The 18,616-nt window shown below is 39.6% G+C and overlaps 1 protein-coding gene and 1 non-coding gene across 8 annotated transcripts in view; both read right to left on the bottom strand.

Annotated features, from left to right (window-relative positions):
- The window catches only part of Dis3l2 (DIS3 like 3'-5' exoribonuclease 2), a 370,364-nt gene that overhangs the window by 86,404 nt on the left and 265,344 nt on the right, over window positions 1-18,616 (bottom strand). For all 7 annotated transcript variants that reach the window (XR_012447408.1, XM_020172819.2, XM_074072000.1 and 4 more), the window contains one exon: window positions 7,480-7,587. Coding sequence is in view for 6 of the 7 variants with exons in the window: in XM_020172819.2 (XP_020028408.2) it covers window positions 7,480-7,587 (108 nt within the window). In the remaining variant the exon portion in view is untranslated. The remainder of the gene's footprint in view (window positions 1-7,479; window positions 7,588-18,616) is intronic.
- Window positions 16,675-16,786, bottom strand: LOC141422868 (U6 spliceosomal RNA). The gene has a single exon (XR_012447574.1). It is a non-coding gene; the product is annotated as a U6 spliceosomal RNA (small nuclear RNA).

The raw sequence follows: 18,616 nt of genomic DNA, 5'->3' as shown, positions 1-18,616 counted from the left end.
CAAATTGTCTGGTGCCTTCATTGGGAAACTGGGACAGGAGTGACAAAGAACACAGCAGAGTTCCTCCCACAGCTCCCTTGTCACAAAGTTGTCACTACAGGCCTGAAATAAAACAGTTCTGCTCTGCCTCTGATAATGACTAGATACATATTTTGAGAACTTCTCTCTTGTTAGGAACCAGTTTTTGAAGTCATTGTCTTCTGAGAGCTACGCAGGCAAAGCAACGTTCTTATAACCATTATGTGAGAAGTATACAAAAAATAGATTCTTTAGGATGTACTGACCTAAAAATATGGGCACTGGCTTACTAAAAGCAGAGCTATTCATAATTTTCTTGTGAGTATTTAAAAATACCTAGTGAGTATTTTTTTAAAAGTTGGAGTAGCCCTCCTATAGCAGATGTATGCCTGCTCCAGAAAGTAAGATATTTCTGTAGCCTAAGGAAAACTATACAGTTTTCTTCACTTCAACTCCAGGTAAGACTGGTGGCCACATAGGAGGAGCGGCGTGATACTTTTGGCTTTGCTCTGTCTTCTTCTGACTAAGTCCAAGCCTTTGTAACAAGAGAAGCCTCCACTCAGCTTCAGGCTTCAATTACACAGGATTTGAACTCCCTCACCTTCATTCTTGTGGGTTCTTGATACAGGGCTCCCCTCTTGGGCCTTCTCTGGCACTCTGACCTACTGTCTGGTTCCAAACTTTGGGTCCCATTTGCTTAGCCTTCTTATTAGTGTCTTGAACAAGCATTCCTTGGACATAAGTGTGAAATCTGACCTTTCATTATGGACATCTTGACTGTAAGTAAGAAAGCCTCAGATGTCACTACATCCCAGGACTTACCAATTGGTCTACCTCTCATGTTGTCCCTTGATCTAGGCAGAGTGTTTGGATAACCACAGAAGAAGGAGTGTGGGTAGTGGGTCTTGCCCCACAACCCTGTCCCTAACCCAAACACTCACACTGTCTATTTGGTGAGGTCTGGATGGACACCCAGCTCCCCTCCTGGACCTGTGCCTTCTTCACACCTACTCTCTAGCCCCTTATGGAGAACAGAAGGCCTGGGTACAGACATAACCTTCAACAGAAACCCCAAAGGCCAGCTGAATGTCAGTGTTTGCTGCTTTCTAGTATTTCTTTTATGAGCCTTATATTTTAGAAGCTTAGTAGATCAGACAGTTTTCTATTTCTTGGGTCTGACACTAGTAGGTGTAATTCAAACTCAATGTTCTTTTCTCAAGTCAAGTTAGTTTTCTTCTATGAGCTTTTATTTTCTATTTACTTAAACTTTTGCAAAAATAAGCATTTGTAAAAATATAAAAGTTATGCATATTTTAAAAAAACATTAGAAAATACATAAAAGTTAAAAAAAATATTAAAATACTAAAGTTGGCCTTCTGTTATATTTCCTTCTGGTCTTTTTCCATTCAGTTTATTCCCCATGCTTTCCCCCACCCCCATCAGAATATGATTATTGGCATACTGTACTGATAATTTCTTCTCTGTATTTCAGATGTTTGCTTCTTAAATCCTGAAAAGGAACTTTTTACCAGATATTTAGGAGCCATAAAAACCAAATGTAATCTGTGTAACTTTTTGTTCCCAATTTGGATAAATCAATTGGAGAGGATCAGGAAAATGCATTATGGACTGGGTTTTGGATGGCACCATGACAATGTTAGGTGTGCTAAGGGCATTGTGGTTGCATAAGAAAATGTTCAGATTTTTAGAGTCGCATACTAAAATGTGCATGTGAAATGACATATCTGTGGTTTATTTTAAAATACCTTAGCCTTAGCAAAGAACAAAGTCTTCACAACAGTTAAATCTGGGAGATGGGATGGCTGGTTTACTGTGCCATTTTCTTTACTTTCATGTATATCTACATTTTTTTTCAAATTAAAAAATAAAAGTTCCAATACTCAAATAGTTTTAAAGGTTTGTTATGAAAACAGCAGTTCTCTGTCCCTCTCCTTTCTACATTCCCTCCCCCAGAGTAACCACTTTTATCTCTTTCAACAAATTTTTGTTACTTCCGATTTTTAGGCATTATTCACAGATTCTTCAAAAATAGAGAATTTACTTTGCCTTCTCCCCCCCTCCACACACACACCTGCCCCCAACCATACCCCTACCACTGTTTCAGCCCCAATCCTGCCAATAGAGTTAAATCATAAATATCGAAATTCACTTGGTCAATATACTACTGTGGTTACATAAATACTAAGTGTCACTTTTCTTTCCTATACAACTTGTTACTTTCACCAGAGTCATACTTGTCTTGTTTCAGTTTGCTTGATTTTTCTGGTACTCTGTATATTAATCCATCTCAAACTATCCACCAAGTATCTCAAACAGTGGTTTTCAAAATATGGTCCATGGACTCTTGGGGGCCCCTGAAGTCCATAAAGTCAAAACTGTTTTTGTAATAATCCTAAGGAGTTATTTGGTCTCTCCTGTGTGTTCACATTTATACTGATGGTCCAGAAGCACTTGGGGTAAAACTGCTTGCCTAGGCAGTACTCAGCAGTCCCTGTGCTCTTTACCACCGCACACTTTCAGTGAAAAAGGAGCTAGTTTCCTTCAGAATGTTCTCGATGGATGAATAAAATGAATTACTTTTTTCTATTCTCAATCCTTGAATATTTAGCTCGTGTCACTTATGTTGCATGTGGAAGGAGATGTCTGATTTGAGAAAAAGCACATACATAGTAACTGTTTGGAGTTGTGTGCTCAATTGATAGTTTTCTTATGGAGCACCATTTTTATCTGAAGGAACAAGTAACAAATTGTAGTTATTTAGAGTTGAGTATTTGGTACTTCAAGGAAAACAAGTGACACTGCTTTTTGCCAATGGTAAAAGTTGAACTTTCACAAAAATTAGAATTTGAGAGACCTTGTATCTGACATGAGCGTTTAATGGTTTCCTAATACTCAAAAGGTTTGGCTGATAAGAACAGCCACAGTAGTAATAAATGTAATTTTTTGGGGGGCAGTACTAGGGGTTGAATTCAGGGCCTTGAGCTTTCTAGGCAGGTGCTCTACCATTTGAGCCACTCTGCCAGCCCTTTTTGATATTATATAATGAAGGGTGTCCACATTTAGAAGATCATCATAAGCCAATACTTTATAAATAGTCAATATATAATGTTAAAAATTATGTCTTGATAAAAGAACGATTCACAGTGTAAGACAGACCAATAAAATTTTATGTAACCCAGTTAACAAAGTTCAATTGATACTGTGTTAGTCTGCTGGGAGGGCTGCCATTAGCAAAATACAACAAACTGAATGGCTTCGACAACAGTCACACAGTTTTGGAGGCCTGAAGTTCAAGGTCAAGGTGCCAGCCAATTCAATTCTTAGTGAGGACCATCATCATGATTTGCACATAGTATCTGCCTTCACGCTGTCTCCTCACGTGATAAAGAAAGAGCAAGATCTCTTGATGTCTTTTCTTTTATGGACACTAATCTTACTGGATCATAGCCCAACTCTCATGACCTCATGCATTCTTAATTGCCTCTTTATAGGTCCTCTCTCTAAATACAGTTTAGAGTTTAGGGCTTCACCATATGAATTTTGGGAGGGTACAAATTCAATATTAGCAGGTATGGTTTCATATCCTAGACTGCAAGTAACTTTAAGCCCTTTTTTGTTGAATTTTGGTGTAGTACAAAGTTGAATATCTACAATTATCTGAAAAAGTTATTATAATGTTTCTTTCTTTACCAACTGTCTGAGGCTCTGTCTGAAATTGAATTTTCTTCATATATGTGAACAAAACAACTTCTTCCAACAGAGTGAATGTAGAAGCATATACAAAGATTCATCTTACTATCTTCTTTAAGAGAGACATGAAGGAGATTTGTGAAAATATAAAACAAGCCTGTCTCCTTATTTTTGTTTGGGAAAATATAGTAACTTTTCATAAAATGTTACTTATGTTAAGATTATAACGGGTTTATTATTGATATAGTTTTTTGGTGGTAGTAGGGTTTTGAACTCAGGGTCTCATGCTTGCTAGGCAAGTACTCTACTACTTAAACCATGTGCCTAGACCCTTTCTTGCTTTTGCTATTTTTTGGACAGGGTTTTGCCTGCCTTGGACCTTGACTCTCCTACTTTGGCCTCCTACTTAGGGTAAATGGCATGATAGGCTCAGCTTATTGGTTGAGATGCGATTTCACTAACTTTTTGCCTGGTTGGCTTCCAACTACAATCCTCCTGACCTCGCCTTTTGAGTAGCTGGGATTAGAGATGTTTGCCACTGTTATGGTGGTACTGTATTTTTAACTTAAATGTTTAAAATTTCATCAGCTTTAATTTCCAATAGAGTAAACAGTGGTAATCTACATAAACAAAAGATTTTTGAGATCTTCAATAACTTTTTTTGTGTAATGGGTTCTGAGACCATAATGCTTGTTAACTGCTGATCTAAATCATCTCAAAAAATTCAGACACACAGATATCTTAAGTATTTCATTTTCTCAGACTTCTAGTGCCTTCTGACCCACTCCAATGGGATCTGCTGCCTTCTATTCCTGCATAGAATTGGCATCCCTGGAACCGTCTTCACCATGGTCAAGGGTAGGTGTCAGCAAATTATAATCCAGGGGCCAAATCCAACCTGTCACCTGCTTTTAAATAAAGTTTTACTGGTACACAGTGGTGGTGCTTCATTTACATATCATCTGCTTTTCTGCTACAATGGGAAAATTTAGTAGTTGTCACCAAGATTGGAAATGTTTACTGTCTGGCCTTTTATAGGAAGTTTGATTGACTCCTAGTTACTTCCTTTCTCTGGGCTGATTTATGTGTTTGCTGCTTCCATGTCTTCTTCCTTTCTTCCCTCCTTTTTTTTTGGTGGTGCTGAGGTTTGAACTCAGGGTCTCACGCTTGCTAGTCCTATTTTGTATTGGGTATTTTCAAGATAGGGTCCTGTGAACTATTTGCCTGGGTTAGCATCAAACCATAATCCTCCTGATCTCTGCCTCCTGAGTACCTAGTATTAGGTGTGAGCCCAGCTTTTTTTTTTTTTTAAATGATGGAGGATTTTACTGTGCAGCTAAGCTGGCCTCAAACTTTACCATCCTTCTGCCTCAGCCTCCTGAGTACTAGGATTATAGGCATGTGTCACCATGGCTGGCTCCCTCATTCTTGATTTACTTTTTTGTTTTGGTGAAGCCTGTATTCTAGTAAGCTTCCTGAGAAAGAGTGTAGGAGAAAAGCTTTGTTTCTGAGACCTTGTATGTCTGAAACTGTCCCTTTCCTTACCCTCACAGTTTATTGATAACTTAGCACAGTAAAGAATTTTATGGCCATCACAGCCATAATCACTGCCATTTAGCTTCTAGTTATGGTAGGAAAGTCTGAAGTTATTCTGGTTTCTGATTTACTGCATGTTGATTTCCTTCCCTTCTTAGAAATCAATGGGATCTTTTGTTTCCAGTGTCCTAGAATTCTATGATGGTGTGTCGTGCAGATGATATGTTACCACTATGCTGGTAGGGAGCTCTTTCCAGGTCACATCCTCCAGGAATGCAGCATTTAGAATTATTTGGTCATTTCTTCCCCTCTCTTTTCTTTGCTTTGTATTTCTGGAATGCTGGATATCTTGGATTATTTCTCTAATTTTCTTATCTTTTTAAAATCTCTTTCTGAGACAATTCTTCAACTTCACCTTCCAACCAGAATCTTTACTCTTCTTCATTTCTTCTATCCTGTTTTTAATTTCTAGGAGCTCTTTTCTCAATTTTTAAAAAGTTAGATCTTGTGATAAGTTCTCTCGTTAAAAAGTTCTTTAAGGATATAAATGTCAGTTCCATGTTGAGTATGTTTTTGTCCTGGTTACCTTTTTCTGTTAGCTTTCTTTTCTTTCCTGTTTCATCCTAGATTCTTAGTTGTCTCTTCATATCTGTATAGGTGGAGCTTATTTTCTGTAAGCTTTATTGCAAAGAGACAGAGCTGGTCTGTTGGTTGAGAAACCCTTAGGGTCACTAAGACTTTATTCTTCACTAATCAGATCCCTCAGAGAAAGATGTTCCCATCTCCTGACTCAATGAGTACAGGTCTGGCTCCCAGATTTCTGGAGTTGGGACTCTTTAACATTCACCCAGTACTCCCAGAGGTACCCAGTTCCTTTGTCCTGTCTAGAGAACAAATTCCTGGGTTGCTGCTAAGGCCAGGAGGGCCAATCTTTTAAAATAAACTTCCAACCAATACTACTGTCAGCTTCATTTTCACACACCCTTCCCCTGCCTTCTAGAGTTATCTGGTGCTGTCAATTTCTGAATTTTTTGTTTTTGGCTTCCTCTGTTGCTGGCTTAGGATTCAGCTTTTTCAGGACTGCTAAGTCAGTTACCACTCATCCATCTGCTACCCAGCTTCCAACATTTTGTTGCTGTTGTCTCCTCTCCCACTCTCTTTGTCCTTGTGGGTTTATGCCTTTAAAAAAATCTCTTTACTGTTGTTTTAGTGAGGTTTTGGGATGAAATGAAAGTAAATGTGGTTATTCAATCCTCCATCTTTATTTGGAACCTCTTTATAATTAAGTATCTTTTTTATTTTCATTTAATATTACAGCATAAATAACTCCCATGGTCTCCCATAGTCTTTGTAATCGGCTTCAGTAACTGCATTACACTGTACTGAGTAGGCACCACAGAATACTTAATCATTCCCTATTCTGGATACTTAAAGCCGTGTGCTTGGCGGTGGGGGAGAACGAGTTTTTTCCTATAGTCTTTTTTTTTTTTTTTTTTTTTGGGTGGGACTGGGGTTTGAACTCAGGGATCAGCTCTCACAGAGCAAGTGCTCTACCACTTGAGCCAAACCTTTAGTCCTCTTCTAGAGTCTTTATCTTCTCCTTTATTCCCTTTGTCTGGGGAGTACTTGCTGACATTCTCCTCCCCTCTGTCCTCAGTCCCTGCTTTCCTCACCTTATGTGTCTTCCCACCCCTTGCCATCCTCCACCATCCTGTAGCACTCATTTTGCTAAGATGCAACTTTCCTCATGATACCTACAATTTATTCGTGACTTCTACTTGAGACTTTCCCCACTTGGATGCCTCCCACCTACACAAACTCCTTATTCCCCAGGTGTCCTCCTCACATAGACCCTGCTCTGTTGACTGCAGTCCAGCTGTCCGTCCTTCCTTCCCAGGATACTCACCCTGCTGAACCCATCTTCTGCCCTAGCTTCCCACCTCATGCTTCCTCCATTTCATCCTTCAACTGGAAACTGATGAGAAGCCATCCTATCCAAGTGTTCAGGGTCAGTCTTGCCTCCTGCACAGAACAGGTAGCTCTTCAGAGGCCAGGGCCCTTACACTTCTTGCCTACAGTGGCTGCCCCATGCCTCCCACATCCTTCCACCACTGCACTCCATCCCATCACTGGCACATAGTGGTGCTTACCATGACTCACAGAATGGGATGGTGATAAGTGGAACAGCATGAACAACAGCATGTAAGTTGTTACCTTGCCCTCAGGAGTCAATGTCCAGATCACAGAGAAGGTCAGCTTGTCGGTCATGGGATTGAGGCTACACAGCTCCTCACACAGCATCCTGGGAAGCATGGGAACCACCTAGGAACAGAGAACAGCTTGTGAGTACTTTTGTCCAACTCACAGGATTCTATCCCATGTATCCCAGAAGCAGAGTTTAGGTGACCAGCTTGAGCTTCCAGAGTGAGGCGAAGCCTCTGCAGAAAAACCACACTATTTCAGACTCTTCCAGGAGCCTCTACTATCAAGGGAATGTGAGCAAAAGTGGGGAGACTTGGTAACAGAAGGTAAGAAACACATGTAGCAGTGAAACACAGCTATATTTTGCCATATAGTCTGTTATCTGGATCTGTCACTTCTGTATCCAGAATCAACCAACTTTGGATCAAAACATTTTAAAAAGTGCATCTATACTGAATATGGGCAGGCTTTTTTCTTATCTTGTAACCCTAAGCAATACAGCATAATAACTGCTTACATAATGTTTACATTGTATTAGAGAGTATAATTTAGAGAAGATTTTAAGTATATAGGAGGGACTGTAAGCTTATATGCAAATAGTACTCTACTTTATGAAATGGGCTAGAACCCCTTCTGGGTTCTGGTAACTGCAGGGGTCCTGGAACACACCCCCGCTCTGGATACTGAAGGATCACTGTATTAAACGTGAAGCTTTACACTCAAGAACTACTTGTGTTTCTGGATATAATGATTCTTGTTGAACTATATACTTAAATACTCAAAGGCTGAATATAAACCCTTCAGAGCCTCATCAAAGTAAAGTTAATCATTTGATATAGTAACTGAACAAACCACAATTTAATAAATTACACAAAACATTAACAGAATAATAAAATATCACTGTGAGAATATAAAAGTTCATAAATCCAGGTTTCTAGATGAACCATGCCAACCAGTCACCCATTCAGCAATTTTTTTAAGTCCCAACAATTCCTCCCCCTTACCGATCTTTCAATCCCATAATAAAGAGACTTAATGGCATCTCCTCTTTAACAAAAAATAGCTTTTAATTTACCTTCAAGTGTCACTGAATATTATGTTCTCCATAATTTGGAAGACAAAATAAATATCTCTATCTATACATCCAAAAATCCTTCAACTTCCCTCCCTCCCGCCTTCCAAACCTCCTTCTCCCATAGTTTTCTTGATTAATAGAATTACCACCCACCACACTTCCCATCTGAATCAGCCACTTCCTACCCACTTTTTCTGGGGACCTACTTGACCTTCAGTGTTGAGCCATGTGCTAGTTAACTGAGATAGGGCAGGCATGAGAGGCTGCTATGTAGTTACTTGGGCAAATTTAACTAATCACTTTTTGGCAAAATCAAAGCAAACCCCAAGAGTTTCTTATGCTGTATGAAGTGTCTGTACCGGTATCCTGCTTTAGTACAGAACAAAAAGTAAGTTCTAGGACTCATGGTCTATAAAAGTAACAAATAAGAGTCGTTTGGCATTATTCTAAAGGATGCAATATATTTTTTTTTAAGTGCTGGGGGATCAAACTCAGGGCCTTGCACATGCCAGATAAGTGCTTCAGCAAGGATGTAATATTTTTGACATCTAAGTAACACCTAATGATGACCTGAAAACTTTTGGTAACAGCTTTCATAAGACAAGTACTTTTGAGATGTTCTTCTTGTACTTGTTTTTACACTATCCGTTCAGATGACACATATTCTTGTTTAATGACACATTAACATGTGATCTAAATATTTACATTTTCACATGTGTCAAGCATTTTACAAAATATATCTTCACTTGCATCGACATTCTGTATAAAATGGAGAAAGTTTCCATGTTATACTGTTTCATGATTGAATTTAAAATATTTCACATAATTTCAGTCTTTGGACTATACTATGAGCTGAGTTATAATCTCCCACTCATATGATATGTTCCCCCAATTTGACATTTGGAGACATGATCTTTAGGAGGTAATTATGGTTAAGTCAAGTCATAAGAATGGGGCTTAATCTCAGTACTGGTGACTGTATAAGAAGAAAGGAATGAAAACACATGCAATCTCTGCAAGTGGGTAGAGCAATAAGGCCATGTGAGGACACAGACATGTACAAGCCAGGAGGAGGACCCTCACCAGGAACAGCATTAGCTAGCACCTAGGACTTCTAGACTCAAAAACTGTGAAAAATAAATGTCTATTTTTAAAGCCACCAAGTCTGGGGTACTTTGTTACAGGAGCTGAGCTAACTAAGAAAGTTAAGTGAATTGCTGGGTAAGCATTACTGTATTCTCCTCTGGGCTGCACAATCAGGTAATGACACCATGTGGATTTTGGTAACTGCTCATCCAGCATGCTGCTGGTTTTTTTTTTTTTTAACAAATAGTATTTCTTCTACGTATTCAAGGCAGTACCTTACCTTAAGTCACAAAACTGAGCATCTGATAATGTAACATAATTTCTGACATTATGTTTTAGTGTTTGTCAAAAGAGAGTCAATGAAACTTGGGCCTGTTCTGGACCCTGAATCAGAAAGAAAACATTGATGGAAAAAATCACTGAAATCCAAATAAAGAATGGAATGGGGTTAATGATAATTTTCCCATGTCACTTTCTTAATTTTGAGAAATACAGCATGGTGATGTAACATGCAACAATGGGGGTGCTGAGGGCTAAACTGGAGCTCTCTTTCTTGTTTTTGCAACTTTTCTGCAAATCTAAAACCATTTCAAAACAAAAGAGCATATTAAAAAGAAAACTACTGTTTTTGTTAATTGTCTTATGTTATACATTTAAATACAAAATAAATTATATTTATATATGCTAATTATACTCACAAAGCCTGGTCTGTTTTTATATATTTGAGTGAGGAGTGAAGATTTTATGTGCAAAAACATGGTCTGGGATATAGCTTACTGGTATAGCACATGTCTAGCAGGTATAAGACCCTGGGTTCTACTCTAAGCGCTGAAAAAAAAAAAGATTTTACTTCAAAAAGAACTTAATCATTAAAAAACAAAACAAGGTCTCAAGCCCATTAAGCAATTGAGGGTAGTACAGGCTTATTAACAGGAGGTGCAGCAACTACTTCCCATATGATTGGGCAAATTAGGACAATTCTGGGTCTAGCTTTTCCTATTGTAAAACAGTACAGAAATTGGAGGTGGAAAAAAAAGAATATTACCATAGATATTACTGAAATAAAGAGGATGATTAGGGAATACTTTGAAAACTCATATTCTAAGAAATTGGAAAATCTAGAAGAAATGGATAAATTTCTAGACACACATGACCTACAAAAATGGAACCAAGAGGATATAAACAACTTAAACAGACTTCTAACAAGCAATGAGACTGAAGCAGTAATAAAAAAAAAAATCTCCCAACAATGGATTCTCTGAATTCTATCAGAACTTTAAAGAAGAACTAATCCCAGTGCTCTGCAAACTGTTCCATAAAACTATAAAGGGAAACAACACTTCTAAACTCATTCTATGAAGCCAGTATTACCTTGATAGCAAAACTGGATAAGGACACAACAGAAAAAAAAAAAACAACCTATAAACCAATCTCCCTGATAAACATAGACACAAAAATCCTCAATAAATTCTTGCAAACTAAATTCAATAAACAATAAAGAGATGATATACCATGACCAAGTTGGTTTCATTCCAGGGATGAAAGGATAGTTCAACATATGCAAATCAATAAACGTACTACAGCACATAAATAGAATCAGGAAAAAAATCACATGATTATCTCAAAAGATACAGGAACAGCCTCTAACCAAATTCAATATCCCTTCACTATAAAAGTCTCAAAGAAACTAGCAATGGAAAGATTACAGTCCAACATAATAAAGGATATATATGACAAAACTATAGCCAACATATACCAAATGGGAAAAACTGAAAACTCCCTCTAAAATCAGGAATGAGACAAAGGTGTCCACTGTATTCATTCTTATTCAATATAGTGTTTGAATTCTTGGCCAAAGAAATAAGGCAAGAGAAATAAAAGGGATACAAATAGGAAAGGAAGAATTCAAATTATCCTTACATGCAGATGATATCATCCTCTACCTGAAGGACCCAAACAAGTCCACCGGAAGACTCTTAGATCTGCTAACACTTTTAACAAAGTAGCAGGATACAAACTCAGCACACAAAAATCAGTAGCTTTTCTATATACCAATAATGAACATGCTGAGAAATAAATCAGGAAAATAATCCCATTCAAAATAGCCTCAACCCCCCGCCCCCTCCAAAACTAGGAATAGACTTAACCAAGATGAAAGCCCTCTACAATGAAAACTATGAAACACTGAAGAAAGAAATTGAAGAAGATACTAGAGAATGGAAAGACCTCCCAGGTACATAGATTGGAAGAATTAATATTATGAAAAAGGTTATATTAACCAAATTAATATGCAGATTCATTGCAGTCCCTACCAAAATTCTAATGACATTTTTCACAAAAACAGAAAAAAATACTAACAGTCATATGGAAGCACAAAAGACTCCACATAGTCAAAGCAATCCTGAGCAAAAAGAGCAATGCTGGAGGTATCACAATTTCAAATTTCAAATTATACTATAGATTCATAGTAACAAAAACAACATGATATTGGCTCAAAAAGACGTGGATAAATGGCGTAGAATAGTGGATCCAGAAATAAACCCACATGGTAGCTACAGCTACCCGATTCTCAACAAAGGTCTGAAAACATACATTGGAGAAAAGACAGCTTTATTACAACAAGTGCTGAGAAAACTGTGTATTCACATATAGAAGACTAAAACTAGATTCCTATATCTATCATCTTGTATAAAAATCAATTCAAGATGGATCACAGTTCCTGATGTAAGACCTAAAGTTTGAAACAACTATAGGGAAACCACTTCATAATATAGGTATAGGCAACACCTTTTTGAAAAGGACTCCAGTAGCTCAGGAAATGAGAGCAAGAATTGATAAATGGGATTGCATCAAATCAAAAGGCTTCTGCACAGCAAAGGAGATAATTACCAGTCTTGAAGAGATAGGCTACAGGCTGGGAGAAAATCTTTTCCAGTTATCCACTTGACAGGGGATTAATCTTCAGAATATATAAAGAACTCAAAAATTTACACACCAAAAGAATAATCCAATTAACAAATGGGAAAATGAATTGAACAGCTCTCAAAGCAAGTACAAATGGCCAATAAATACATGAAAAATGTTCAACATCTTTAGCCATCAGGATCATGCAAATCAAAACTACACTGACATTCCATCTCATCTCTGTCTGAATGGCTATTACTAAGAAAACAAACAACAATTGCTAGCAAGGATGTGGGGACACAGAACCCTTATACACTGTTTTAGGGATTGTAAATTAGTCCAGCCACTACAGAAATCAATATGGAGGTTCTTTAAAAAACTAAAAACAGAACTGCTATATGTTCTACCAGTTTCTGGGTATGTATCCAAAGGAATCTATGTCAGCATACAACAGAGATAGTTACACATCAATGCACAGCACTATTCACAATAGCCAAGTTATGTAATTAGCCTAAGTACCCATCAACAGATGAATGGACCAAGAAAATGTGGCATATACATACAGAGGAGTTTTACTGAATCATAAAGAACAAAAATATGTCCTTTGCAGGAAAGTGGATGGAACTGAAGATCATCATGTTAAGCAAAATAATGTAGACTCAGAAAGCCAAATATCACATATTGTTTCTAATATATCAAATCTCGATTTAAGAAAAGTACATGAAAGTAGAAGAGACCATTTGGGAAGAGGAAGAAGACCAGTGGAAGAGGGAAAAGGGTAATAGAGGGTGAATATGATCAAATATATTATATACGTGTATAAAAATGTCACAATGAAACCCATTAAGATGTACAACAGCCACCCTCTTTTGTTGAAGAGGTTCAACAAAAGTCAGCTCAATAAATGTCAGGTTAAGGTCTCCCAGTCCCGGCATTACCTGGCCTGGTTTCTTTCCAGTCAGTCTTGGGCTGGGACATAGCCAGAAAGCCAGCTCAAGGGCTTCCTACTGTAGGTCCTTCACCTGCCCCACCTGCTTGCTGCTCCTGTGCATGCACATGTTGTTCCCTCTTTCTGGAACACCTTTCTGGATATTGTGCATCTGGCAAACTTTTGTACATGCTTCTAGATTCTGCTCCTTGCCATCTTTGAAGGATTATCTAGACTCCCCCAAGCAGAGAATGTACTGTGTTTTGTAACCTCCTCTGTTCTTTCAAAGAGGATGTGGGGCAGTCCCAAACATCAAGCCACTATTCCATCTTCACTGTTCTTACACCCCTCCCCTTCCATAGCAATGCCCACACTGCATCCTCATTTCTTCTTCTGATGCCTCATCAGACCGTGGAACCCTCAGGAACGGGGAGGGGGTCTTGCCCTGTTCCTCTATCCAGCACCTGAAACACAGCAGGCACTTTTAGTATGTAAATGACTGACCTTTTCCAGGAAATGGATTTCCTTTTTCTGTTTATTGCATTACATAAAAAACATTTTACGAAACACCTAGAAGACTATTTTTGAAACATCTTTACATAAAAATTTCATAGGCAACTAATATTTTCAGTATGAAGAAAACAATTTTGGCTTCTGCTTCCCCAGAAGCTGCCCAGGCTATCAAAACTGCTTTATTACTGATGATGTAATGGTCAGATGCCAAACAACCTAAGTGCTCATGGAGGAAATATGAAAATTTCCAGGGTAGCATAATTACATTTAATTTTAAGGGACATTCCTTTCAATAAACTTTTCACCAGATCTGGAGGCAGAAATCAGATGCAATTCGGAGGAAACGGTCTTTGTGTCTATACACTTTTGTAAATAGGTGGGCAGGCCTGTCTTTCAAAGGGGAAGGAATTGAGAGGTTATGATCATACTTGTGTACTGGCACACGACAGCCTTTCATAAATTGGCATGACCCGCTAGGGTCACTGCGAATGTGTCTCCAACAACTCCATGTACAGCAGGCATCCCTGTGGAGGACAGTTGGAGGCTCTTGATAAGCACTTCCTCAAATCCATGCTTCATTACATTAGGGGAGAGGCTCTGGGGTCCAGCGCAGCACATGGATTATGTGAGGCCTTTCATGGTGGCTGGAGAAATTCCAGGCTGGGGCGAGAAGGGCAGAACACCACATATAATGGCAAACAAAGGACTCCCCAGCAGAGAAACCTCTGCTGCCATTAGCACTGTGCCAAGCCTTTGCTCTCTGACCCCTTCATCTTTTCTCCCACTCTTCTCATTAGCTTCCCTGCTCAGCTGGGACGACCTTCAGGGTTGCCCAGCTCCCTCAGCCCTACTACCCCAACTCTGCAAACCAGGTGGCCAGGATCATACTCTGCTCTTCCTGCTGTTGTGATCCTATTACCTACCTGTGTGGTAGCAATGACAGGAAACTTGCTGGGCCATGTGGAAGTCTCAGCCCGTGCTGTGGCAGCTGACAAACCTTGTGTTTGTCTTTGTTAGTTTCTTCCCCATACCCTTAAGCTCTATCCCACTGCCTTCTTGATTTTTCAGCAGAAAATCTCTTCTTCTTCATGGAGAAAACAGATTGTAAACTCAACCTCTCTTCAGCACCCTTCTAGCATTTTCCTTCAACCCATGTCTCTCAACCCTTTCCCCTAACTTTACATGACACCGTCCCCTGCTACCTTACAATGATTGTCCCTGCTGTCCACCACCTAGCCTACCTGTCCATAGTGAGCTCTTCCCAGTAAGTTCTCTGTGGGCCAGAACACAAGGTCAGAGTTGTCCTTCTTAATCACAGACACCATCCTGTCTAATAGTCTCATTCCCCTCATTTCTCAAATAGTTTATGTTTCTCACCTTTATTCTCTCTTTTTTTTTTCTTTTTTTGCAGCACTGGGGTTTGAACTCAGGGCCTTACACATGCTAGGCAGGTGCTCTACCACTTGTGCCACTCTGCCAGACTTTCCTTTCATTTTTTAGTTACAAAAACTACATGTTTTTTTGCAAGGATTTTAGATGATATCAAACCAAAACACAAAAATGTAACATCATTAGGCTGCAGCCCTAGAAGGTTAGCAGGCTGGTACAGAGCCTTTGTCTTGATTCTATACATACAACTATACACATGGCTCCTCGCTGTTGGTGGTCCTCACCTTCTACCTTTCACTTTCCCTTCTTCCTACAGCATGGTCTCCTGAGATCAACTTCTCCCCGGGTTTGTACTGCTGCTGATACACGAGTCCTTTCCATGTCTGCATTCTTAGCCTGCCTCTTTTGGAAATTCTAGATCTCTCCATTATGATACCTTAATCCGAGTGTCTGTGGATTCTTATTCTTTAAATACCACACAGAGAAGACATTATGTAGCATTTTCCTTTCTGCAGCTGCTCCTATACCAATATTTCTCTATTAAGAGTAGTTACATAAGCAAACAACAAAACTACCCAAAAAATTAGACACCACACCCTCACCTCCTTGCAACGAAACTCCTTCAAAACTATCCAAAAAACTAGATGCCACACCCTCACCTCCTCACCCCCTCCCTCTTCTCATACACACATATACCCCACAACTGGGGTTATCTGAGGATTCTTCCACTCTCCTTGCCCTACCTACATCCAATCAGTGCCCAAGCCCCAAAGGTCTTATGTTCTGAATCTCTCTACAACGAACCTCTCCATTTGCATTTTCAGCCATGCTGCTCAATTGTGGAACTTCTCTCCTTTTCTCTCAGAATAGAGTCTAATAGACTCATAAATCAAAACTCCAGAGTTCTGGGGTAGAAATCATTCTAGATAAGACCTCTGCTATGGTTTAGACATGGTTTGAGTGTTTCCCTCAATTGGTTCATATGTTCATAGTTTGAACACCAATATGGCAGTGTTGGGAGGTGGTGGGAACTTTAAGAGGACCAAGACTGGTCTCCCCTCATAATAGCTTCCAGTCTAGCCCATGTGATCTCTCCCTTTCACCCAGCTCCTGCCATTGTGGAACCATCTGCCATGAGGTAATGCAGACAAGAGGGGCCCCTTTCCAGAGACAGCACGATGCTATTTGGACTTTCACCCTCCAAAACTGAGCTAAATAAACCTCTTTTCTTTATGATTACTCAGTTGCAGGTATTTCATTATAGTAGCAGAAAATAGACTACTATAACTTTCTTACTTTTTGTTTTTATTTTTAAAAATTGGAACATTTCTCAAATTTGCATGTCATTCTTACAAATGGGCACTGCTACTCTTCTCTGCATCATTCATTCCAAGTTTAACTTGTGTGTACTGAGAAAGTATTACCTTCCTCATTATTCTCCAGATTTCTGTATCTTCTTATTAAACTCTATCCAATGATCATCTGTAATCTCATTTATATTAGGAAATGTTGCCTTTACCTTCCCAATAACTAATGAGCTGAATTCAGTAATTGGATTTTTGCTTCCTTTGTGAATGAGAGAGAGGTTCCAAACATCTTTGATGGGCCCAAGAAATCTTCAGAAAGACTGGATCCTCAGGCCTGGTATGGGGTACATGCCTGTAATCCCAGCACTCAGGAACTGGAGGCAGGAGGATCACAAATTTGAGACTAGTCTGGGCTACATAGTGAGACCTTGTCTCAAAAAAAAAAAAAAAAAATCCACCAAGACTGGACCCTCCAGTCTTGGCCAGGAGTCACAAGTATCTAAGATCTGTTAAAGAGAAGCTGGCCTCCACAACCTGTCTCTAAGGGAGCACTAAAGGTAACTAGGTAGCTAACTTCTCCCACTGCCAACATTTTGCCCCTCTGATTTTATTATGTGCTAGGGACTGCTATAATTGCTGGGGGTGGGGGCTGTAATACACTCCAGTGACTATGAAATCCTGCTTCCTCAGGATATCTACATGGCAGTAGGCTGGTGGCACCTACTGACCTCGTTCTCCTGGGGCTGGATGTGTAGACACTATAGCATTGGTAAGCTCACCCTAGCAATTCCAAGGTACACACTACTCCTCGGACACACAATTTTTAGCTTCTGCCTTGAATATGGACATTTTCTACTTAAATTGTGAACACTGTTCAAAGACTGATTGCCAGGCAAAGCCTTCTCAGCTCTTGTGAACTCTCTAATACAACTTTCCTCTGTACTTCCTTACCGTGGGGTACTTTTGTAACCAAAGGAAACCCAGTGTATTGCAAGTGTTTGTCACATGCTCACTCGTCTAACTTCCTCAGGAAGACCAGCATTCATCTCATCTTTGCATTCCTAGCACCTGGTATGTAACTTGTACCCAATAAATGCTAAGTGGGTGAAGACTGATAGCACTTTTGGCAGCAGAAAAGGAAAAGGAGCTTGAAGGATGCCTTGGGGCCAGGTCCTAAGTTGGGTAAAGGCAGAGATTAAGGGTTGGTTGTGGAAAAAACAGACAGATGACAGGACTCTGACTTTCTAAGCATTCTGGACCAGAGCTTGGGAGTGTTGAGAGAACAGACCATTTGGGTCAATACACCACTGCCCAAGGCAGCTGGGTGGGGGTACTAACAAGACTATAAAATCTTACATTAGCTTCAGAGAACAGAAACATCTGCTAAAGCCACAGAAGGCAGGCAGGCCAAGTTCAGCAGTGGGTTAGCCAGGACAGCCCTGTGACCAGCGGAAAGGGCCACAGCAGGGAAGAATCAATCATCCAGGCAAGAAGAATCAGGAAGGATGAGCAATGACACTGGGCCAAATACCCAAAACCCACAGGAGGCTCTCTATTGTTTGAGGGGCCACAGGGTCTCCTTGATCCTTTTAGCCCAGGCCTTCACTGGCTCCCCACCTAAACTCCCTTACATCCTCAGGGCCCACATGCCCAGATCTGTAGCCTGACAACTGGTGAGTTTTCCTCCGTGTCTCTGAGGACTTCGAAGTTTTAATACCAAGGTATGCTCAGCTAGCTCCCTACTTACACACTTGAAGGAAATAGATAATTCGTTTGCTAGCCAACATCTCTGTTTAAAGAGTTTTCTTTTTCATATCAACACTTCCATGAATTCAGGATTTGATCAACTCTTTGCTACACAGTTTGACATTAACAAAACATCAACACTCTGACAACCTGCTGGTGTCAGAAAGGAACATCTTAAAACTCTTTGGACTCTACATGAAG

The sequence above is a fragment of the Castor canadensis genome, chromosome 4, assembly GCF_047511655.1.
Source record: "Castor canadensis chromosome 4, mCasCan1.hap1v2, whole genome shotgun sequence".
Lineage (NCBI taxonomy): Eukaryota > Metazoa > Chordata > Mammalia > Rodentia > Castoridae > Castor > Castor canadensis.
The sequence above is the reverse complement of the archived record's forward strand: the minus strand, read 5'-3'. Positions and strand labels throughout refer to the sequence as shown.